General features: G+C 41.8%; 1 protein-coding gene and 1 long non-coding RNA gene across 5 annotated transcripts in view; one reads left to right on the forward strand and one right to left on the reverse strand.

Moving 5' to 3' along the window:
* Positions 1–9962: 9962 nt before the first annotated feature.
* SLC39A12 (solute carrier family 39 member 12) overlaps positions 9963–25725 on the forward strand; it is an 88257-nt gene continuing 72494 nt past the window's right edge. For all 4 annotated transcript variants that reach the window (XM_032165501.2, XM_032165585.2, XM_032165673.2 and 1 more), the window contains exons 1-4: positions 9963–10095; positions 11329–11675; positions 19561–19842; positions 23483–23690. In XM_032165501.2, the coding sequence (XP_032021392.1) occupies positions 11415–11675; positions 19561–19842; positions 23483–23690 (751 nt within the window). In that variant the 5' untranslated portion in view covers positions 9963–10095; positions 11329–11414. The remainder of the gene's footprint in view (positions 10096–11328; positions 11676–19560; positions 19843–23482; positions 23691–25725) is intronic.
* LOC131381502 (uncharacterized) lies at positions 13642–22108 on the reverse strand. Its single transcript, XR_009210294.1, has 3 exons — positions 21996–22108; positions 20880–20972; positions 13642–13759 (listed from the first exon to the last, which is right to left on the reverse strand). It is a non-coding gene; the product is annotated as an uncharacterized LOC131381502 (long non-coding RNA).

A 25725-nucleotide genomic window follows, 5' to 3' on the forward strand; every position in this document is an offset into this window, starting at 1 on the left:
TGGTGGGCTTCACCCAGTTTGAGCTTCCCGGCCACTTTGTTTACCTCATCAAACAACTAACTTGGCAATGGCCGGCACCCTTCCCCCAGCCTCGCTACCGCCTTGCAGTTTGATCTCGGCCTGCTGTGCTAGCAATGAGCAAGACTCCGTAGGCATAGGACCCTCTGAGCCAGGTGCAGGATATAATCCCCTGGTGTGCCATTTTTTAAGCCTGTTGGAAAAGCGCAGTATTAGGGTGGGAGTGACCCGATTTTCCAGGTGCCATCTGTCACTCCTTTCTTTGACTAGGAAAAGGAATTCCCTGACCCCTTGCGCTTCCCAGGTGAGGCGATGCCTCGCCCTGTTTCAGCTTGTGCACGGTGCGCTGCACCCACTGTCTTGGCCCTACTGTCTGGCACTCCCCAGTGAGATGAACCCAGTACCTCAGTTGGAAATGCAGAAATCACCCGTCTTCTGAGTCGCTCACGCTGGGAGCGGTAGACTGGAGCTGTTCCTATTTTGCCATCTTGGCTCCTCCCCTGAGTTCATGTTTTAAAAAGTATCATTAAGGGCTAAACGATAGGAATTTTAGCATGAGTCACACAATTTTGATACATCTGTCAATTGACACCAAAATCTTAAAAGCAGGATATAGTATTAAATATAATCCCTCTGTTTTTCTAAAAAATTTCTGAAAACAGTAATGTTTTTGGTTACTGGAGTAAAAGTCTACATCTGATAGTCCTGTACTTTAATATTCTTTAATATCAAATTAGAGTTCTTAATTTTAGGATCAAGTAAATAAGGCTAATTTAGAAAGAAAATGTTCAGTATTTTACACTAATACTTAAGATTCTGAATAAATATCAAACATTGAAGATGTCTTTTGGTTGGTAATATTTGTAGCTAATTAAGGGCGACTTAAAGACAAGGTTAGACTGTGAGTTAGGAGATAAAGAAAATGTCATTAAAAGTTCCATCTACCTCCCCTGAAGGGAGTACAGGTGACAAACATAGGCTTTGGAATGTAAATTGTCATATTGACTCATAATTTTCTACCCTTATCCTCAATAACTTATGGCACCCAGTGATCTCCACCTCCTGGTATTCATGCCTATATGGTGTCTCCTCCCCTTAAGTGTGGGTGGGGCCTGCAATTCACTTCTGACCAGTAAAATATAGGATGTCATTCTGTGATTAGATTACATTAGATTGTCAACAATCACATGAGCATGAAAGGGATCCTTCCCCAGTTGAGCCTTCAGAAGAATCACCAGCCCTGGCTGATACCTGGGTTGCAGTCTTGTGACAGACCCAGAAGCAAAGGACCCAGCTGAGCTGTGCCTGGACTTCTAACCCACAGAAAGTATGAAATAATCCACTTGACTTATTGTAAGTGACTAAGTTTGTGTCGATTTTCCATGCAGAAATATATCATGAATACACCTGTGTGCACAGTGATTCACTCAGAGTGACTCAGAATAGCTATGAAATGAAGTGCCCACACCCACCAGGCCTCTTGATACCAATTTTCCATTTCCACCAGCCTCTTTTATGCCTGAAATTGTCACTTTAAGAAACAAGATGACAAGACATATCATTGTCTTAAGCTCTATGAGTGTTTGGTTTGGCTCAAATCAACAGAAAACTTGATAAAAACAATCTCTTGGGGATAGGAGTTTATTGGTTTCATTCAACCGAAACTCCAAGGATAGGTAGCCACGGGCTCACAGAGTGAGTTGGATGATCCTCGAGGCCCGCCTAGACCCCTCCTTTCCTTTTCCTTCTCCGAAAGTTGAACTTTTGCAGTGATTAATAAAACAGATCCAAGGTCAGGCATGGTGGCTCACACCTGTAATCCTGGCACTTTGGGAGGCTGAGGCTGGTGGATCACCTAAGGTCAGGAATTGGAGACCAGCCTGGCCAACATGGTGAAACCCCGTCTCTACTAAAAATACAAAAAATTAGCCAGGCGTGGTGGCAGGCGCCTGTAATCCCAGCTACTTGAGAGGCTGAGGCAGGAGAATCTCTTGAACCTGGGAGGAAGAGGTTGCAGTGAGCCAAGATTGTGCCATTACACTCCAGCCTGGGCAACAAAAGCGAAACTCCATCTCAAAGCAAAAAAAAAAAAAAAAAAAAAAAAGAAAGAAAAATCCATATTTAATAAGAATCACATAATATCGTAAAAAGTAAAAACTAACTGCAAAATTACACATATGATCCAAATATGCCAAGAGACCAAAGAGAGAGAAATCAAATGATAACAGATAATATCAGTTACCTCTGGAGAGATTGCCTTTCTTTAAACTCTTAGATATTTTCTACAGTCTTTTATTAGTGATCATATAGGACTTTCATAAGAAAAATATTTTTTGAGAGTTGCACATAAAATTTATAGTTTTTGTCTAATCATATTTATCAGCTTCCAAATCAAAGACAAAGGGCTACATTCAGAAGCGACATTTTTTAATTGATGAAAGTATTATTTTGAAAGGATCACAGAGACAGAAGATATATAAGACTAGTTCCACTTCTAGAAGCTGCCTTTTCAGTTGACTATTCTGCATCTACTCAGAAAAAAGCTTAAAGAAGTAGTAAGTCCAGTGTCAGTTTTCTGCCTATGGCTAGCCAATTTTCCCAGCTCCATTTATTAAATAGGGAATCTTTTCCCCATTGCTTGTTTTTGTCAGGTTTGTCAAAGATCAGATGGTTGTAGATGTGTGCTGTTATTTCTGAGGTCTTATTCTGTTCCATTGGCCTATATTTCTGTTTTGGTACCAGTACAATGCTGTTTTGGTTGCTGTAGCCTTGTAGTGTAGTTTGAAGTCAGATAGCATGATGCCTCCAGCTTTGTTCTTTTTGCTTAGGACTGTCTTGGCTACATGGGCTCTTTTTTCGTTCCATATGAAATTTAAAGGATTATTTTCTAATTCTGCAAAGAAAATCAGTGGCAGCTTGATGGGGATAGCATTGAATCTATAAATTATTTCGGTCAGCATGGCCATTTTCATGATATTGATTCTTCCTATCCATTACCATGGAATGTTTTTCCATTTGTTTGTGTCCTCTCTTATTTCCTTGAGCAGTGGTTTGTGGTTCTCTTTTATGAGGTCCTTCACATCCCCTGTAAGTTGTATTCCTAGGCATTTTCTTTGTAGCAATTGTGAATGGGAGTTCACTCATGATTTGGCTGTTTGTTATTGGTGTATAGGAATGCTTATGATTTTTGCACATTGATTTTGTATTCTGAGACTTTGCTGAAGTTGCTCATCAGCTTAAGGAGTTTTTGGACTGAGATGACGGGGTTTTCTAAATATACAATCATGTCATCTGCAAAGAGAGACAACTTGAGTTCCTCTCTTCCTATTTGAATACCCTTTATTTCCTTCTCTTGCCTGATTGACCTTGCCTGAAATTCCAATACTTTGTTAAATAGGAATGGTTAGAGAGGGCATCCTTGTCTTGTGCTGGTTTTCAAAGGGAATGCTTCCAGTTTTTGCCCATTCATTATGATATTGGCTGTGGGTTTGTCGTAAATAGCTCTTATTTTGGAATATGTTCCTTCAATACCTTGTTTATTGAGAGTTTTTAGCATGAAGGGATGTTGAATTTTATTGAAGTCCTTTTCTGGATCTATTGAGATAATCATGTGGTTTTTGTCCTTTGTTCTGTTTATGTGATGGATTACGTTTATTGATTTGTGTATGTTGAACCAGCCTTGCATCCCAGGGATGAAGCCAACTTGATCATGGTGGATAAGCTTTTTGATGTGTTGCTGGATTTGGTTGGCCAGTATTTTATTGAGGATTTTCACATTGATGTTCCCCAAGGGTATTAGCCTGAAATTTTCTTTTTTTGCTGTGTCTCTGCCAAGTTTTGGTATCAAAATTATGCTGGCCTCATAAAATGAGTTAGGGAGGAGTCCCTCTTTTTCTATTGTTTGGAATAGTTCCGGAAGGAATGGTACCAGCTCCTCTTTGTACCTCTGGTAGAATTTGGCTGTGAATCTGTCTGGTCTTGGGCTTTTTATGGTTGGTAGGCTATTACTGCCTCAATTTCAGAACTTGTTATCGGTCTATTCAGGGATTTGACATCTTTCTGGTTTAGTCTTGGCAGGGTATATGTGTCCAGGAATTTATTCATTTCTTCTAGATGTTCCAGTTTATTTGCATAGAGCTGTTTATACTATTCTCTGATGGTAGTGTGTATTTCTGTGGGATCAGTGGTGATATCCTCTTTATCATTTTTTATTGTGTCTATTTGATTCTGCTCTCTTTTCTTCTCTGGATAGAGTCAAGACCCTTTGATGTGCTGTATTCAGGAGACCCATCTCACGTGCAAAGACACACATAGGCTCAAAATAAAGGGGTGGAGGAATATTTACCGAGCAAATGGAAAGCAAAAAAGGAAGGGTTACAATCCTAGTCTTTGATAAAAAAGACTTTAAACTAGTAAAGATCAAAAAAGACAAAGAAGGGCATTACATAATGGTAAAGGGATCAATGCAACAAGAAGAGCAAACTATCCCAAATATATATGCACCCAATATAGGAGCACCCAGATTCATAAAACAAGTTCTTAGAGACATACAAAGAGACTCAGACTCCCACAGAATAACAGTGTGAGACTTTAACACCCTAGTGTCAATATTAGACAGAGCAACACGACAGAAAATTAACAAGGATATTCAGGACTTGAACTCAGCTCTGGACCAAGCGGATCTAATAGACATCTACAGAACTCTCCACCCCAAATCAACGGAATACACATTCTTCTCAGTGCCACATAGCATGTATTCTAAAATTTACCACATAATTGGAAGTAAAACACTCCTCAGCAAATGCAAAAGAACGGAAATCATAACAAACAGTCTCTCAGACCACAGTGCAATCAAATTAGAACTCAGGATTAAGAAACTCACTCAAAACTGCACAACTACATGGAAATTAAACAACTTGCTCCTGAATGATTACTGGGTAAATAACAAAATTAAGGCAGAAATAAAGAAGTTATTTGAAACTAATAAGAACAAAGAGACAATGTACCAGAATCTCTGGGACATGGCTAAAGGAATGTTAAGAGGGAAATTTATAGCGCTAAATGCCCACAGCAGAAAGCTAGAAAGATCTAAAATTGACACCCTAACATCACAATTAAAAGAACATGAGAAGCAGGTGCAAACATATTCAAAAGCTAGCAGAAGACAAGAAATAACTAAGATCAGAGCACAACTGAAGGAGACAGAGACATGAAAAACCCTTAAAAAATCCAGGAGCTTGTTTTTTGAAAAGATTAGCGGAAGGACCACTGGCTAGACTAATAAAGTTCTACAATTTTTTAAAATTAATTTTTTCTGAGACTTTGGGCTGAAGAGTCTTTGGAGAGAATGCAAAAATTAAAATGTAGTAGGTTATTTCCTTTTTTGATGAGTGTTTGAGTCATTTGTGTATCCATACAGCATTGTAAAAAGAATCTTAGATTATAGATAAAAATATGGGGTACCATTGCAACAGGTGGTTGCCCAGTAGTACAAGCACGAATTGATGCAGAGAGACCTGGATTTCTGGTGGCACCTACTAGCTGTGTGACCCTAGGCATTTCTGAATTGTACCATGAGAAGTTCACTAGGTTTCATTGCTATTATCTGAGAAAATATAATGTTACTTAGCAGAATGCCTAGACATAAGAGATGATCAATGTTAATAAGCATTATTATAATTATTATTTAGCAAGGTTAGTGCCTTTGAGAAGAGGGAAGATGACATCATAAAGGGAGATATGGGGAGAAGCCAGGCATAGAGGTAGATCATAGTTGAGGGACCTCATACAACTGCCAGAGAAGGCCCCACAAGAGGTAGGCTGGGTGCTGAGGAAGAGAAGCCCCCACTCTCCCAGGGTGGGCACTGGTCAAAGTGAATCAGGATCCAGTCCTGTAGCAATAAGGCAGGTTATCCAGTGAGACTTGAGCAAATTTCAGGATCTGCTCATTGGAGATGGGCCAGGAAGTGGGGGTAATTGCAGGGACAAGGGCAAAGGACAGGTACTTGGAAGTATCAGGTGTAAATTAAAAATCCGAAGCCATCCAATTGAGTGAATGGATCCCCTCTTGGCCAAGGGGACCGAAGAGAAAGCTTAAAAACTGAGTTCCTGGATATGACTGATGGAAGGTCAGATATGCTTTGTCGTACCTCCTTTCTTTCGCAGTTTAGACACAACCACTGACCAGCATTCATATTAAAATAGAGGCCATAAGACTGGAATGGACTCTTTGTGGCAATAAGATGCCATATTATGAACAGGTCCTAAGACCATACCATACAAGGGTTGAGTGCCATACTCTAAGCTATGTTCTAACTGCCACTAGGTTTTTATTTTTCTTTAGCAGCTAAACAAGCACTGGCCTTGAGGTAAGCAATATGAAAACAATTACAACTCATCCAGCCTGCAGGCACTGACTGACACCCCATTCTACCAGCCAGAACTACAGCTTTGATTGGACAAGAGACTGATTTCAGTAACTTTCTCCTGATTGGAGACCACTGGCCATGGACTGGTTCTAGCCGGTTTTCAGAAACTACATACTGAATACCTTTGTGTGTCTCCTTCACCTTTTGACATATAGGACCTAATTGTAATACATTTAAACTTTAAGTCTCCACCTCAAGGTGAACATGGGTTGTGTGTTACATGCATGTTCAATACACATGCATCATGATGACCTTTAATGAATATTCATAGCACCTCCTGTAACCTATTGAATATGTATGTTTTGCCAACACGTTCAGAGCATAAATCTCCTGCCCCAGTGCCTCCTCCTGTGAAGTGCCTGCAAATGCTGGATGGCCAAGGCTGTGATTCCCAGCCTATCAGAGTGGCCACCTAGCAGACTGTAACCCATTTATAAGAAATAAATCTATTTTCTAAATTTGTGTGATTTTTTTTTTCAAGTTAACATAGGTGATAGTGGGACCAGAGAACTCGCTGAATAGGGATTGGACTATTTCTCCTTAGTGATCTCATCTCCAAGTCTTAGAGACTGGGACACAGCTAATAAACGATGCTCAATCGAGACCAGCCTGGCTAACGTGGAGAAACCCCATCTCTACTAAAAATACAAACAAATTAGCTGGCTGTGGTGGCACATGCCTGTAATCCCAGATACTCGGGAGGCTGAGGCAGGTGAATTGCTTGAACTTGGGAGGTGGAGGTTGTGGTAAGCCGAGATCGCACCATTGCACTCCAGCCTGGGCAACAAGAGCAAAACTCTGTCTTAAAAAAAAAAAAAAAAAAAAAAAAAAAGATGCTCAAGTGGTCCCCATGGGGATGAGAGCTGGCACTGAGAGGAGCTCACAGGGAGCTGTGGTTGGGTGCCCCTCTGGCCCTGAGCCTGCTCCCTCCTTGCTTCTCTGCCTCCACTGGACTCTCAGCTTAAAGGGCGTGACTTTCAGTCCCAACTCCCTGCTGCCCTCTTTGACTGCTGATTCTAGACTCTAACTTCAATTAATCTCAGCACAGAGCTCACAAGACACAAGCCAAGTCCCTTTCCTTGACAGTTTAGTTAAGCCCAACTGTTCCCTGAGGGCTTATTACAGAGAAGCCCTGGCTAGGTGCAGTGGTTCACGCTTGTAGTCCCAGCACTTTGGGAGGCCTAGGTGGGCAGATCACCTGAGGTCAGGAGTTCAAGACCAGCCTGGCCACCATTAAATGGTGAAACCCTGTCTCTGCTAAAAATACAAAAAAATTAGCCAGGTGTGGTGGCACCTGCCGGTAATCCCAGCTACTCAGGAGGCTGAGGCAGGAGAATCACTTGAACCTAGGAGGTGGAGGTTGCAGGGAGCCGAGATCACACCACTGCACTCATGCCTGGGTGGCAGAGTGAGACTCCATCTAAAAAAAAAAAAAAAAAACAGCCTGGAATTTTCTAGGAATATTTACCTTTTCTATTTCCAACAGTGTTACTGTGTCCGGAATTGGTGGGTTCTTGGTCTCACTGACTTCAAGAATGAAGCAGTGGACCCGCACGGTGAGTGTTAACAGTTCTTAAAGATCGTGTGTCTGGAGTTTGTTCCTTCAGATGTTCAGATGTGTCTGGAGTTTCTTCCTTCTGGTGGGTTTGTGGTCTCGCTGACTTCAGGAGTGAAGCTGCAGATCTTCGCGGTGAGTGTTACAGCTCTTAAAGGCGGTGCATCTGGAGTTGTTCGTTCCTTCTGGTGGGTGCATGGTCTTGCTGGCTTCAGGAGTGAAGCTGCAGACCTTCGCAGTGAGTGTGACAGCTCATAAAGGTGGCATGGACCCAGAGAGTGAGCAGCAGCAAGACTGATTGCGAAGAGCGAAAGAACAAACCTTCCACAGCATGGAAGGCGACCTGAGCTGGTTGCTGCTGTTGGCTCAGGTGGCCTGCTTTTATTCCCTTATCTGACCCCACCCACATCCTGCTGATTGGTCCATTTTACAGAGAGCTGATTGGTCCATTTTGACAGAGTGCTGATTGGTGTGCTTACAATCCTTTAGCTAGACACAAAAGTTCTCCAAGTCCCCACCAGATTAGCTAGACACAGAGCACTGATTGGTGCTTTTACAAACCTTTAGCTAGACACAGAGTGCTGACTGGTGTGTTTACAATCCTTTAGCTAGACACAAAAGTTCTCCAAGTCCCCACCAGATTGGCTAGACACAGAGCGCTGATTGGTGCTTTTACAAGCCTTTAGCTAGACACAAGAGTGCTGATTGGTGCATTTACAATCCTTTAGCTAGACACAAAAGTTCTCTAAGTCCCCATGGTTGCAGAAGCCCAGCTGGCTTCACCTCTCACTGGCACTAGCCACAGGACTTTGCAGCACCTAGCCCGAGCACCTAGCTCTGGCACTCTGGCAGCCTAGAGGGAGCTAGTCCCAGACAATCAAGAGGAAAAGAGGACAAGCAAGAAAGAGATGGAGACTGGCCATTGTGGCCAACGTTCTGGTCCACGCACGGGATTCAGCCTCTGATCAAGCCCCAGTTCCCGCCCACGCCTCTCCCTCCACACCTCCTGGGAGGCAGAGGGAGCCGGCTCCGGCCTTGGCCAGCCCCAGAGAGGGTCCCCCACAGCGCAGCGAGAGGCTGAAGGGCTCCTTGAGCACGGCAAGAGCGGAAGCTGAGGCTGAGGAGGCACCAAGAGTGAGCGAGGGCTGCTAGCTTGTTGTCATCTCTCATTACTAGCATTCTCTCAGGAATATCCTACTGTGTGGTTCCCATGTTTCACATGCAATTAGTGATGAGGCTAATCATCCTGATCTCAAATTTCCTCTACCTGCCCACCAGCTGACTTAAACCCCTATACTGTGGGCATGCATTCTGCCCACTCTGAAATCTTAGGATTTAACTTCTCTTACCTCCTAGAAAATGAACCACTTTGTTCCTTCAGTCATTTACTCACTAATAATTTGTTGACAGGTTTTGTTTTGTGGAGAATGAAGGATCTGATGTAAGAACTACCACCGATGCTGGTGATCACAATATGTGCAGCTGATTAAAGTCCCTCGTTTATACTACCTACATCCCTGGTAAGAATTTCATTCCTTCAACCAATACTTTTCATTTGAAAGCATCTAATTATGAAAGCCTTCAATCTTTTAGGCTTCTGCATCTTGCAAAACAAACATGGTTCCAAAGAGCCTATCTTTTCAACAAATCCTTGGTTTGAGCCTGAGTGAAACAGTTATTACAGAATCAACTGGAGAGGAAAAAATCTTCATCTAACACTAAAGTCTTTCTATTCTGCGAGGTGAAATCCTTTGACCTAGATTCTGTCCCTTGAAAGGCAAGTGACAGAAGGCGAGCCTAAGAAAATTGGTTAATTGTTGATCTAAAAAGTTAAATTCATGAACCACACTGATTTGATTACCTTGAAAATCTACCAGACATAAAGTTCTCCCTTTTATCCACCTTCATTGTTACCTTCAGAGCAGCTCTCTCCATAGCAACTGAAAACTTTTCTGGGCTGAAATAATCCTCTCTAGCTCCCAGCGCACAGTCAAAGAATTTTAAAAACAGGGAACTTTGTAACTGTGAAATACTCTCCAGGATTTAAAAGGCTGTGGAGCTCCAGATAAAGAATCATTTATCTTTCTTCTGAAGGTAAGCACTGGGGTTAGAAATGGTTGCATCATCTTCTGTCACTGTTAAATTGCTAACATAACAACGTTAAAGTGTTGTTGCTGTTGTTTTTAACTCATAAAAGTAATCCCAGTACCTTTGTTACTAGCCCACAGTCATTTACCAGCTCATCTCTGGGCCAGGATCGGACATGAGATGCTTTTAACGTTTTACATGCCTTAAGCCATCAACAGAAAGATAATTTTTTTTTCCAGGAAGTTGATTGGTTCTAAAGTTGTCCCCCTCTCCTTCAGTCACCACTGAGTGAGTGCCTGTGTCATGTTCTTGAGGTCTTGAAATTCTGTTTCTCTAAGATGCTTCCTACTCTAGAATCTTGATTCTAGAGTAGTTTAATATTTATTCCATTTAGTTTAATAAAATAAAAGTATTGGTTAGTTTAGTTTAATAAACTAAAAAAAACAGACCTGTGTTTTCTGAACATTACTATTTTCTTCTAGTACTTTTCCTTGTCTAAAACTCTTTTTTTTCTTTCTTTCTTTCTTTCTTTCTTTTTTTTTTTTTGAGACAGAGTCTTGCTCTGTTGCCCAGGCTGGAGTGCAGTGGCACGATCTCAGCTGACTGCAACCCCCGCGTCCTGGGTTCAAGCAATTCTTCTGTCTCAGCCTCCTGTGTAGCTGGGACTACAGGCACATGCCACCATACCTGGCTAATTTTTGTTATTTTTAGTAGAGATGGGGTGTCACCATATTGGCCATGCTGGTCTCGAACTCCTGACCTCATGATCTGCCTGCCTCAGCCTCCCAAAGTGCTGGGATTACCTGTGTGAGCTACTGCGCCTGGCCTAAAACTTTTAAACTCAACGTGATGTTGGTCATTTAGTAGAATTTATTTTCTCTTTTTATTCAGGGATAAGGACCATGAATCACTTGGAGTTCTTTATAATGGGATAAACATAAGGTGTTTCCCAACCTGGGTCCTGTAACTCGTACCACCTGTTGGTAAATGGAGACACTTATGTGACGCTATGTTTAGTTTAGGGAGAGAGAATCTACCAAGCTTTTTGGCTGCTGTGCAGTTTGAAAGTCTACAGCCATGGTACTTTCCTGCCATTTGGAGTTAGAAATTATCTACAGACCCCGTGCTGTGTAGAAACAGCTTGTCATTGCAAATCAGCTTAGCCGCCCAATTAATGAATCCTTTCAAACATGTTGCAGGCACAATAATTGAAGGCTTTATTTTTCCCCTTTACCACAGAAATTCCTTCGGTTACAAGTTTACCCCATAAACGGCAACACACTCATCTCCATCCAAGACAGACTCAAGGTGGAGGAAGCGTGGAAATGTGCTTCTGGACAAAGCTTTCAGTATCCTGGGTGCCGCTGTTTCTTCTACTCAGCCGTGCTTTTTCTACTGAGACAGTCAAACCCTCAGCCCAGGACAGCAGAGGCCGTGGGAGTTCAGGCCAACTGGCAGACCTGCTACAGGTTCTCTCTGCTGGTGACCACACACCCCACAACCACTCAAGAAGCCTCATCAAAACATTGTTGGAGAAAACTGGGTGCCCACGGAGGAGAAACGGAATGCAAGGAGATTGCAATCTGGTTAGTGAAATAGAATGGGGTCAGGTATCAGGGCATGTCGAAAAGAAAGCGATGGATTCTATAGGGATTTATTTCAGTAAAGCAAAATCACAGGCAAATCTTCCAACATGCAATTAGGGCAATGCATTCTGGTAAAATAATTTCCATATTTGGGATACATCAAATCAGCTTTCTATGTATAGCACCTAGAGACATTTTTGTTGTTGAAAGGATGATGTTTCTGTAAGGCTTTCTAGAACCCTTCTGCATATTTAGAGGTATTTATCTGTGAGCATGAACTTTTAGTCCTCTTTTCTGATTGACTAATCTTTTTTTAAAGCCTTCAGTGCACTTGCACGTGACTAGTTTTAGATGCTATTTGTTTGCTGGAGCATAATGGGATCTGATATTTGTCCAACACTGGATTTTTGAGTACTTTTTCCTGGCATGGTATTTTCTAATATTATGCATGGCGGGTAGTTAATGATTGGATAATCATCTTAACGATGAGGAATCTGAGCTGGGGAGACAGATGCTGCAGGTGGAGCTGAAGGCGCACCCGTGGCTCCTGAGGCCTGACTCACAGCCTGATCTTACCTTACAAAGTGAATCTCAACCCTGATTGGAATCAGCTGCATAGGTTTCCCAGCACACCCATGTTAGGTGTCATCCTCTAGAGACTGAGATTTTACTTGCCTAGGATAGAACTTTTAAAAGTCTCTCCAGGTTATTATTTTATTTTATTTATTTTGAGACAGAGTCTCGCCCTGTTGCCCAGGCTGGAGTGCAATGGCACGATCTTGGCTCACTGCAACCTCTGCCTCCTGGGTTCAAGTGATTCTCCTGCCTCAGCCTCCCAAGTAGCTGGGATTATAGGCAACCACCACCACGCTCAGCTAATTTTTTGTATCTTTAGTAGAGATGGGGTTTCACTATGTTGGCCAGGCTGGTCTCAAACTCCTGACCTCATGATCTGCCTGCCTCCGCCTCCCAAAGTGCTGGGATTACAGGCGTGAGCCACGGCGCCCGGCCTCCAGGTCACTTTCATATGACGTCAGTGGTGTCTGAGAATTTCTTCATTAGGGAGGGTGGGGTAGGATGGAAAGAGGTGAGAGCTCATGTGTTTAAATGACTACAAAAGAAAAAAATGAAACCTATTCCACCTTCCCATTCCTGACCCACAAGATTTTTTAGGATGAACCCATAAATACATAAATGAAAGCATACGTAAATAAGTAAAACAAAAGCTAACAACCGTCTCCAAGATACATTTTGGCAGACTTTCTCAATCATGCAGAGGTGAGGGAGGGAGGGGAGGGGAACACTTTCTGACCAAGTGTTTTGTTTTTTCATAACAGAAGAGGTCTTGCTCATAGAGAATTTTTCTCTGCTTTGTGTGAGCAATAAATAATTCAATAATTATTAAAATACCCAATGGTTCCCAGAGGAAATGTGTTATAATAGGCAACTCATCTGTGATGACATTAATATATATAGATAGCAACACAAGACGTCCCACTGGAAATAACTAGAAGTCATCTCTTATTCATGTCCTCTGAGGATTCGCTTCAGGGGAATGTTCTCCTTTAATGACATGAAGTGCCTTATTAAAGCTGGTCGAACAGTAGTTTTTCTGGGGGGAAGGTAAATATCCAAAATTGTTCTCCATTTTCAAGGCAGGGGGAAGGTAAATATGCAAAATTGTTCTCCATTTTCAAGGCTGGGGGAAGGATTGTTTAGCACTTATTGTTTTCTGTGGCAGTACCAGGAATTTAGCCAGTTTGCTCCCCGTTTGAATCAGTTTCATTCCTAGGACTTGAAACACCATCTTTAATAGCTTCACCCTCCTTCTCTGTGAAAGAGAGTGAAAGAAGTGAGTCTCAGCTTTACCTGCTCGGAAGGCTTCAGTTTACCCCAATCACCCATCAGGAAGGAGCTTAGGAAATGTCTCCCATCATTCAAGAAAAGAGGGAGAAAACAGAGTCCTCTGGCTTTCACAGACACGCCGGTTCTGGCACAAACCGCAGGGCTTCAGCTTGTGGCCGAGTCTGTTCTGTCATCTGAGGGACTTTGTCTGCTGACGGGGAGGGTTCATGCTACAAATTCTGTGGTAAAAAGAGAGGTTAAGGGGTTTTGTTGATATCCATAAATGTCTGAAAAAAGAGGGAAGTAGGTATCTTGAATTTGTTGGGAGGAAAAATGCTTCCAATTTTAGGTCTGTATAAAAAGTGAATTTTTTAAAAAGCCGATCTGAAGTATCTGAGAGCATTGCACATTTAAAATAAATTCAATCAAGCTGCAGTCTTTGAAAATGAATAGTTCTGGGCTGATCCTGGCTTTTTCTTTCTTTAATGAGAAGGGTTAGAATATAGTTTTAATGAACTTCATGAGAGATGAAATAACTCCAAAGCAATACATTCCATTTCAATAATTATGAGAACCATAACCCTACACAGGTTTCTGAAAGGGAAAGAGCCCTTTTCTGACACCTTCTAGTGTTGAGACATGTGGAGCCTCTGCTTCCTCACCCGGAAGGCTGGGATAATAAGCCCCTCCTCAGGGAGGTCTGTGAGGACCATATGGACAAACGCATGTTCCTCAGGGGTCAGATGTCTGTGAAGGTCAAATGGATGTATATGTGCCCCTGAGGGAGATATCTGTGAAAATCACATGGACATGTGTGCTCCCCGGGGAGATCTTTGCAAGGATCACATGGACACATATGTTCTCAGGGATCAAATCTCTGAGAATCACGTGGACATACATGTATTATGTCCCAGGAAGATCTCTGTGGATCTCATGGACATACATGTTCTTAGGAATCAGATCTCTGAGGATCTCATGGACACATATGCAGACAGTCAGATGTAGGAGCTCCAGTTCCTTCTGTTCCCTGTGCCTCGCAGCAATGTCTGATTCCTCCTTTTCCAGGGACACTAGAGCAGCGCCATTCCTCAGAATCTCCCACCCACCTGTGTCCCAGGCCCCCTTCCACTGTCCTAGATTCTGAGAACTTTAAACCAAGTTCTTCAGGCAATTCTTAGACAGACACATTCAAAGCAGAGAACCACTGCTTTAAGGGTCTCCATTTAATTCACATCTGGCCCTAGCCCTTGACTCCTTTGTCATAACTGTCATGGAATAAAGTGTGGAAAACACCCAGCTTTGTCTTATTATCTAAGAATTTTATCTTAACTCTTCTCAGTTAAAAGCTTTTTGTCAGTCAGAAGACCCACTAAATCTAGTGCAGACCCTAAGGAGCCAGTACCTGCCGTCAGCAACATCCTTCCAGCTCTTTGTCAGGAAAAAAAGACACACACGTTCTCTCTTATATTTACAATCAATTGTTAGCCACCCCCACCTCCGAAAAAAAAAAAAAAAAGACCTTATAGAAACCTGAGAACTTACAAGATACTGTCTTCTTTTAAGTTCTCAAGTTTCTATAATATAAAATTTCCCATTATTTAAAATCAAATGTTAAACATCTTTCAGTCTAAAACCCCTAAAGTTTATCTTGGAGGCCTGACAGCTGTCTTACTGATATAGGAGAAGACAGCTACCATGTTGCTTTTTGTCAGCTGAGGCTCTCACCTGGCATAGATCATAAGCAAAGTTGAATTTCAAGGCTGAGGGAGGCCATGTGATGTGCCTACAGGATGTGGTGGGCAATTACTACCATGTGTCCGAGTAGGCTGTTTAGCTCGTAAGAGGAGCCTCTCCTTGCATTTTAATCAGTCTTTTCCCAAAGTTTATTTCCTTATAAAGTCATTAAAACTGATTCCCAGAATTTATGAGATTCCCCCCCCCTTAAAGCTTTTTCCCCCACCTGACAAGATTAAAAGGAAAATCAAAGGATTATTCCTGAATGAGTGCATTCTTCTTAAACAAAGAATTGCTTCACCAGAGGCAGCAGCCTTGGACAGATCTTGATGCCTGTGGGGTGGCAGTATTTGCAACATTTTGCTAAACATCCTCTCCCAAACACAACTGAGCCAACTTCTAAAAACATTAACAACAAAACAAATCTAGTGGCGTTGAACTGAAAATTCCAGCTCTGTCCTCATCCAACAGCCCCAGTAGTGCTTTTTGTCATATCTATGTCCAGGGGAAGAATTCTTATTTTATGTTAGCTTTTCTGAGGCTTCCACCCGTATTCTTTCCTCACGCCACCACCTTTTGTATTAAAATAAATTCTTTAAGATTCAAATATTATAAAAGGGAGAAAGGTTTCCAGCCCGTGGTCATTTGATTCACAATTAAGCTTTGATTTAGCAGGCCTCAAAAAATCAAAGCAAATGTGACGCAACACCTTTTCATTCAAGGTTACCAAAATCTCTGTTCAGACAAAATGAGATGCTTCTACAAGTGTTTCAAGCTTTCCAAAGCCATAAACCAATTGTACCTTCCATGTTGTATGCCTTTTACACACAGTTCTGGAATGCCTACCCACACGATTACAGTGCGGACCCTGCTCTCTGCTGTTCCGTGCCATGCATTCCAATTCCAACCCTGGAAAGGTACATGGCAAAGACATTGAGGCAGAATGATGCATGGACAGGAGTCTCCGCGTCTCAGATGGGTTGAAATGTGGTCACGTGTTCTGCCATGTGCTCATACACCAAGCCCTGCCCTGGTCTCATGGCCCCATGAGCGTCCTACTCCTTGCATCATAGACATTCTTCTTCCTACCTACTCAGCCCCATCAAACAACCTGAGTAGCACTTGAAAGTATAACATAAACTCATTCAACGCTCTTGTTGTACCATGTCCTTGTTCTGATTGATGTTAGACTTGGACCAATCTCTTAGCCACCTAACTGACCTCTACTCCCATCAAATAGGAGGGAGAGAAAATTACCGGTCAAAGTGGTTGCCTATCAAGTATATCAGTGGGTCCACAGCCTGTGTTCTCCATGGCACAAAAGGAAGGAATAAAAGAATGCGTCCTGTTCTTTGAAGAGCAGGAATTGTGACTAACAGTGCTCTCCACCATTAGCTGTGTAGCTTTGGGCAAGTTTCTTACCCACTTTAGTCTTGGTTTTCACACATTCTATGAGTAAACTTTTCTCATGAAGAAAGGTGTAATTCATGTGTTCTTTGCAGTATCCTTGCATACTGTACACAAATGTATCCATTCATTGTGCATTAAATAATTGAGTAGTTGGTCTTCTAGTTGCTTTATATTATAAAAATCAAATATTTAGAAATACTTGGTGGATTATTACATAGGCTGGAGACATTTTGTTTTTCACACTTAAAATAATAAAATAGGGTTCTTATTTAAAAATTCATTACTTTATGCATTTTTCAGAACCAATTAGATTATGCACCAAGGAATAACTGAATGCAAAATGTACTCTGCACATTGCTGGGCACATAGCTACCAACAAATTGTAGTTAACAGTACCAATAATTTAGTTTCAGGAGGTTATTTGGTACAAAGAACCTCTTTTATTTCATTTTTTTAATTTACACTTTTTATAAAAGTGTAATTTTTTCATTACACTTTTATTTCAATGGATTTGCCTTTTGGGTCTTGGTGTCAGCCTTGCCATCAGCTACCAAGGTGTGGACTTTTCTTCTGGGCCACTTAGGGAGCAGAAAAGGGATGCTGAGGTTTTAGAAGTGGAGCCTAATATCCACATTGAGAGTTGGTCTTAGTGGAACCCCTGGGTCCCCTCTATGTGAGTACTTGACCCCCTGCAGTTGGGTTCAGGAGAGATTAAAGTCTGTGTGGTTTTATGAAGAATGTGATTATGCTTTGATTTGAAGATAGATGACATTTGTTTCTTCCTGACTCAGATGATTACATAGCAGATGCTACACAGTGGGTTGTACAGCAGACCTGGAATTAGAACCCCCAAAACTTCCATTTCAAAGAAGACTAGATTAAAAGATATTGTAGTACAATATCCCTACCATGGGACAAATCTGTCTGCGAGTCAGGAAAGGCATTTCTCAGTGCTTTCACTCTGTGGCTGTGTCCTGGGGCTGCTTCTCAGATCTTGTGAGAATTCTCAGGAGCTCCCCAACTGTCTCTGAAGAAAGGCAGCTTCCCTCTTGCTGAGAAAGCTTCTGGTCCACAATTCCTGTGTCCTTTTCTCACTGTCCCACAACATTTATCCAAATCCCTTATACCACGTAAACTTCTCAGATTGCAGGAGCTGGGCATGTGCTTGTGGTTTATGAAACAGTGGAGGGGAGGAAAGACTTTTCCTCTAACATCTTAAATTCTGTAGCTGGGGCTTGTGAACTAAATGGACAAAAGATGGATTAACAGGAGAAAAACCACACACATTTGATGTTAATATTTTTATGTGGAATAGGGGCATCATAGAAAAAGTGAAAACTCCAAAGAAGTGGTTAGACCCAGGGGTTTATATACCATTTTAACAAAGAGTAATAAATTGTGGGGATGTGACAAGGGCAAGAAAAAAAGTGAATTTGGACTAGAGATGGTAAATTGTGGGAAAGTGACTAGGAAATATGTGTGGGAAACCAAAATTTTTTTTTAACATTATACCAGTGGAGGATTATTTTAGTAAGATTCGTTTGTATAGATTCATCTCAGCATTAATTCCCCATCTCCAGCGATAAGAATGTTCTCCTCTTCCTGATACAGCAAGGATACCTTTCTCATGGGAAACTTATGGCCCACTTTTAGATAGGGGAAGGGCAGAGAACCCTTCCTGTACCTGCTGTTTCTCAGTTGCCTTCAGCTCGAAATAATATGCTACAGTGGCATATTTTGGGGCAGTATGTTCTGATTCCTTTCAACAAAATCATTTTCGACAATTTCCCTAAACAGGATAGAAGAGGGGCAGATGGAAGTCATTTGTAAAATTTTTATACCTCTGAAGTGCCAGGTATTGTGCTATATGCTGAGGATAGGACTATGCAAAAAAGCAGACAAAATCTGCTCTTAATGGGCCACAGTTCTCATAGAGAAGAGAGAGAATAAACAAGTAAGCAAAGCAATTTTACAATAGGAGTGCTATGAAGAAAATTTTTTAAATGGTGTGTTCCAGAATTGTGCTGTCCAGCACAGTAACCACTAGCCTGCATGTAACTGTTGGGCACTTGATTCGTGGCTCATCCAAATTGAGATGTGCCGGTAAGCATAAAATGCACATCAGTTTTCAAAGACTTTGTTCAAGAAGAAAAATTTAAAATATCTTAATTTTTAAAAATTTTGATTACATGGTAAAATAATTTAATCTTGGATACATAAGGTTAGAATATTACAAAGGTTACTTTTAGCTGTTTTTACTTTTTAAAATCTTGCTGCTAAAGAACTTCAAATGACACGTGTGGCTCATATTTGCAGTGTGCCTTGTATTTCTATCAAATAGTTCTGTATTAGGGAACGCAGGTTGGGAATCTTTAGGAAGGGGTTGTGAGAGGGTGACAATTTAGGCTGAAAGCTGAAAGTGAGGGGAACAAGAAGTCCTGGAAGATTGTGGGAAAGAACTTGGTGAAGTTGACGTAAAATCACAGGGGCAGAAGTTGAGTGGGATGCTGGACCAAGGCTAAGAGAAAGAAGGAGGGTAGAGTAGACAGGAGCCAGACCAAAAAGAAGATTGCAAGGAATTTGGATTTTATTCTAAATGCAAATGGGCATCACTTTAAAAGCCAAAGAATAATCTGTTTTACACAAGGCAACAGATCAACAACTTGTGGCCAGTCTAGTTGGAGACAGGAATTACTCTTAGTGGAAAAAAAGGGTTCCCTAGATGGGCATCATTGTTATGTGGGAGTCCAACTCTCTGAATCTGGCTATTAGTCCTGCCTGCTTTTCCTTTCTATTTATAAAATGATAAGCAACAAAGACCCTGGTGGTCATTAGTGTTCTGGAACTATTTGCTAAGCTTTGTTTCTTTTGCTGTTGTTATTGTTTTCTTCCACAGTGCTTTGAACCAGATGCACTATTCCTAATAGCTGGAGGAAATTTTGACGATCAGCTTAGAGAAGAAGTGGTCCAGAGAGTTTCTCTTCTCCTTCTCTATTACATTATTCATCAGGAAGAGATCTGTTCTTCAAAGCTCAACATGAGTAATAAAGAGTATAAGTTTTACCTACACAGCCTACTGAGCCTCAGGCAGGATGAAGATTCCTCTTTCCTTTCACAGAATGAGACAGAAGATATCTTGGCTTTCACCAGGCGGTACTTTGACACTTCTCGAAGCCAGGTAAGAAGGCAAAATTGCTAACTGGCTCTGCTGCTGCGATACAGTCCTAGAGCCTTATTGTTTGTTCCTCATTTATGTCTAAGACATTCAAGGACTTCTAAGGGAGGTAAGTATTTGTGGGTTTTGGTTATGAGATGTTAAATGACATAATTTAAAATTCCAAGTCCAAAGGAGGAAAGGTAATGACTAATTGGAAGAGGAGTTTTCGCCAGAAGTTGGGCGGTTGGACAGGCAGTCCAGGTGACAGGGTAGCTCTCTTCTCCCGGGTCCCTCTGAGCTCTCAAATCAGTATGACCCAAGGCTTTTTGACCAATTTCCAAGGACTGAGCTGTAGCGGTGGAGGGCAATGTTTCTATTTGCCTTGCTTTCTGGCTGGGAAAGGAGAAGGCAGAGCCATTTTGAAAGAGATAAATTATCATTAGTTATTTCACTGAAGAAGCAGCTTGCAGAAAGCATTACTCACGGTTGCCAGCCCTAGATCATATCCCTTTGTGGCATTTGAATTGTGTTGCCTGTGTAGGGGGTCTATTCAAATGCCTCTCCTCTCTCCCAACTCCCACCTGGTCTCTGTTGCCTTCATTACTATTCTAGCAAAACTGGCCTTTCAGTTAGGTTTTTGCTTTCTGGTTTGCAGTGGGAAATCTCAGCAGTTAAAGTTCTCTGAACATAAGGTTTATATAAGCCATGTTTTTTTTTTTTTTTTTAAGAATTAATTGAGAAGCCATTACTACATTTTGAAGAGTATGGGGAAATCATTTTTTTTCTTGAATTATTCATAAACATGTATAGACAAATTTAGTTCCTGCTCTCAATTCTGGCATTCTGCAGCTTAACAACCAGCAAACATATCCTCTAATTTGCTGTAAATATGTTTAGTTTCTTTTATTGGCAGGGCAAATGGAGAAGCTGTTTGCTAAGGACTTTGTGACTGTCACATCTGTAGCTCTAATCCTGTTAATTTCAAAATGCGACCATATTTTTATTCCTATTTTCATTTTAGGAAAAGGGATTCCTAGGCCCAGTGCAGTGGCTCATACCTGTAATCCCAACACTTTGGGAGGCTGCGGCAAGAGGATCACTTGAGGCCAGGAGTTTGGGATCAGCCTAGGCAACATAGCAAGACCTTGTCTCTACGAAAATAGAATTTAAAAAGTTAGCTGGATGTGGTGGCATGAGCTGGTAGTCCTAGCTACTCAGGAGGCTAAGGTGGGAGGATGGCTTGTGCCCAGGAGTTTGAGGTTACAGTGAACTATGACTGTGTCACTATACTCTACCCTGGGCAGCAGAAAGAGACCCTATCTCTAAAAGAAAAAAAAAAGAAGGAAAAAGAAAATAAAAAGGGGTTCCTCTACAGAACTGTTTTCTACTTAAATCAGGAGGCATGCCTACATATAATTTCTTCAGTGCAACATCTATATAATCCAAGTTTGATTCAAATTGGCTGCTAAGATTTTAATCCTACCCATTACTGCCTCGTGGGTAACTCAGCACTTAAAAGTACTTAAAAGGTTATGTGGTGTGTATTTCCAGGTTTCTGGTTATCCCACACATACTGCAAATACCCAGGCTTCTGAGTATTTCTGAGATAAAACAGCCCCAGAACAGAATAAATCAGTATTATATCTAGAACTCCTTTTTCCAGCTAGTTTCAGTCATTAAGAGTTGAACACCCTTTGTCATTAAGAGTTGAACACCTACTGAGTCATAACACTCTGCTACGCCTCAGACCAGTGAACACCTGGATGACACCATTGTCTCTAGTTCCCGGGAAGGGTCGGTGAGCTCATTCAGCTGGGCTGGGATTCTCTAGGAAGTCAATCAGTCCAGACTTTGCAGGAGGGTTTTGGCACTTCACCACATCTAGTTCTTTCTGACTAGATGGCGTGAGGTCAGATGAGGTTCTGGCTCACCAGGCCCATCATTACTTGAATTTCCAGGTCTTGGTCTGCACAGGACCCAGCTTCCACAGATCAAGTCACTAACAGCTGCTCCAAGCAGGCCTCAACCAGATCCCCAAGAGAATCAACTTGATAACCCCAATCCAGGCAAGCTCCCTAATGGCTCAGAAAGCAACATCTCTCCATTCCTTCAGTCTGTTTCATCCAAACCTCTCTGTGTTTTATCTTCCTGACTCAATCTCTCAGTGTTCCTACCTCTTGTATTCTCTCCACTGTTGGCTGATTCCATGGTAAATGAACAGGGATCTCTCCCTAGTGTTCCCGTAGCCCTGTCTACTGCATGGAGGCTGGGTGTTCCTGACCCCACGTGAAGGACTTCAGGGATGGGAACAATGGTTGGAATTCTCCTGTATCCTCAATGGTGTTTTGAGACCATTATTGTTTCACAACCTGCATGAAACACTTGTGCTTCTGTGAGGTTCGAACTCTGTTATTTCAACTTGTTCTTTTCACCCATGGAACTTCTGGCTACTTCTCCAAATTTATCAAAATTTTGATAACTGATTCTTAGCCTTCCACTCTGCTCTGGACCATGGTTATAAATATGTCCCTGCCAGGCCCTTCAATGACAGACTTGAAAAAAATAAGTTCAGTGGGCACGTTTTCTCCTTGTCCTAAGTCATTAGAATGCAACCTTGACACGATAACCTTCCCTTGATCTCTCTTTTGATGAATTTTCTCCTTCACTTCATACGAAATGGGCTTAGTACAGTGCCTGGCACATTGTAGGCACTCAAATGTCTGAATGGGAATATGAATGGGATATAAAGCAAAATTAGAGCTTTTCACATGCTTATAATTTAATTGAGGAAAATTGATATACACATTTGAAAAAGGTGCTATGTCCTCTGGGAGTTCAAAGAACATGGACAGTGTGCCAGATTTGACGTGCAATGAGTACACACTGAGCTTGGGACCAGAGGCAGATGAGAAGTAGAGGGGCCCTGTGATGACGCAAGGTAGCAGAGCCTGTGTGAAGTCAGGGTAGGGAATGTCAACTTGAAAATCATTTTTCTGCAGGTTGCACTTAAAGCAGGGAGAGAAACAACCCACCAGTTTTAAGGATGTTAAACAATAAGAGCAGGAGATCTCCTTGGAGAAAACACATCTTTAAGAGGATAGTGAGGCTGGATGTGGTGGCTCATGCCTGTAATCCCGGCACTTTGGGAGGCCAAAGCAGGTGGATCACCTGAGGTCAGGAGTTCGAAACCAGCCTGGTCAACATGGTGAAACCCCGTCTCTACTAAAAATACAAAAATTAGCCAGGCGTGGTGGCAGGCATCTGGAATCCCAGCTACTCAGGAGGCTGAGGCAGGAGAATCGCTTCAACCCAGGAGGTGGAGGTTGCAGTGAGTCAAAATTGTGCCACTTTACTCCAGTCTGGGCAGCAAGAGCTGAACTCGGTCTAAAAAAAAGAAAAAAAAAAAAGGATAGGGAGAAAAGCTGGATAAATAAGGACCAGTGAGATGAGGGTTAGAAAAGTCAGTGCCATGGTAGATAAACACGTAATTTCCAAATAGAGTTGTGTCTGAGACAGGAGAAAGATGATAGTCATATTCCTCAAATGATTCAGTTTTCTTTTAGACAAACTATTCCTTATCGCTTTAGGGGGAAATTTCAGAGATGTTTGAATCAAAACTTCAGAGGTTACAATTTTCTCTTTATTTTGTATCTGATTTCAGTGTATGGAAACCAAAACGCTGCAGAAAAAATCTGGAATAGTGAGCAGTGAAGGTGCTAATGAAAACACGCTTCCTCAGTTGGCAGCCACGATCATTACTTTGTCCCTCCAGGGTGTTTGTCTGGGACAAGGAAACTTGCCTTCCCCAGACTACTTTACAGAATATATTTTCAGTTCCTTGAATCGTACGAATACACTCCGCCTATCAGGTAAGGATGTTTTCACGAATTTAACTTCCAAGTAACACCTACTAAATAAGCTATGCCAGAAACAAAGGCCGAAGCTCTTGATGACTGAATTCATTCAGGTATGTTTTAAATACCATTTTTATAGAGCCATAAAGTCAGACAGCTTACGTGGCCTTTCAAGGCAAGTGTGCTCTATGAAAGCTATGCGGTGATGAGGCAAAAACATGGACTTGGCCTATTTCTAAGTGCTTGGAATTGTGGACGTAGAGGGAGGAGGAGGTTTTATGATCTGCCATAAATACTAACTGAATAGTGTCTCATTTGGGACATAATGCTGGGCCAGGCCTAACAAACTGTCGTGTAGAATGAAAGAACAGTATTCCAAATTGTGCAAGACATTTGGCAGCAGTTTCCTTGCAATCATGGAAGTCACTTAATTTCAAATAGAAGTAATGTGAAACAGCCATCCTTGCTGCATTCCTGACTACCTGCTTTTTGGGGCTCCAGGATGAAATGGGATGTCAGAACTGGAATTAGAATGTTTGTTTTGCACATTTCTTTGTACTTGACAAGGCATTAAAAATGGAATGACTAGTTCTTAAAATACTCACCCAAATGCCCCTGAGATGGATTTTTGTTGTCGTTTTTAGAGACAGGGTCTCATTCTGTTGCCCAGGCTCAAGTGCAGTGGTGGGACCACAATTCACTGTAACCTCCAACTCCTGAGCCCAAGCAAGCCTCCCACTCCAGCCTCCTGAGTAGCTGAAACTACAGGTGTGTGTCACCGTGCCCAGCTAATTTTCTTGTTTTTTGTAGAGACAGGGGTCTCACTATGTTGCCCAGGCTGGTCTCTGATTCCTGGCCTCAAGTGATCTGCCTGCCTTGGCCTCCTAAAGTGCTAACTACAGGAGTGTGCTACTGTGCCCAGTTGGATTTTATTTTTTTAAAGCACCTCATTATCATGAGTAAAAAATTGATAACGATTCTTTAATATCATAAAAAATTCAGGCTGAGTGCGGTGGCTCACGCCTGTAATCCCAGCACTTTGGGAGACTGAGGTGGGTGGATCACTTGAGGTCAGGAGTTCGAGACCAGCCTGGCCAACATGGTGAAACCTACGTCTCTACTAAAAATGCAAAAAAAGTTAGCCAGGTGTGGTGGCGTGTGCCAGTAGTTCCAGCTACTCCAGAGGCTGAGGCAGGAGAATCGCTTGAACCCAGGAGGCAGAGGTTGCGGTAAGTTGAGATTGCGCTGTGCTCCAGCCTGTGAGACAGAGCGAGACTCCATGTCAAAAAAATAAAAAAAAAATTCAGTTGGTGTTCATGTTTTCATAATTTAAAAAAATTATTTTTACTGAATCAAGATCAAAATAAAGTCCATAAAATGCAAATTGTTGGTTTGTCCCTTAAGTTTCTTTTATACATGTCACACTTCTTCCATCTTTTCTATTTTGTTGCAAGTTTTTTTTGTTGAAAAACAAAGGAGGTTGGTTTCCATCTGGAGTTTGCTGATTTCAGTTCTAGTCCTCTGTCATGCATTTCTGTGCACTGTGTTTCTTGTGTAGGGGCTGTTATATGTAGAGGCTTGATAAGGTTGCTTAGCTGTTTTGTTAGTACCTTCCAGTAGGAAGCATGTAACATCTGGTCGTCTCTTTTTCAGAAGTTATAAGCTATTGATGATAGTTGCCTACATTGATTAATTATTTAGGGCTTAAAAAATGGTGATCTTCTAACTCATTTCTTCCTTACTAGTGTAATAATCCTATAATAGAAAAACTTCTTCTCATCACTACTTCATCTTATTGAGGTTCTTAAGGGAAGGTAAAAACAAATTCTTGATACTTTAATTTGACAGTTTTTAAAATAATAACAGTGGCCATGCATCCTTCAAAAGAGAACAATTTGCTTTTAAAAATATTTATTTCCCAGGCCGGGCGTGGTGGCTCATGCCTGTAATCCCAGCACTTTGCAAGGCTGAGGCGGGTAGATCATGAGGTCAGGAGATCAAGACCATCCTGGCTAACACGGTGAAACCCCGTCTCCACTAAAAAATACAA

The sequence above is a fragment of the Hylobates moloch genome, unplaced genomic scaffold (assembly GCF_009828535.3).
Source record: "Hylobates moloch isolate HMO894 unplaced genomic scaffold, HMol_V3 SCAFFOLD_2, whole genome shotgun sequence".
NCBI lineage: Eukaryota > Metazoa > Chordata > Mammalia > Primates > Hylobatidae > Hylobates > Hylobates moloch.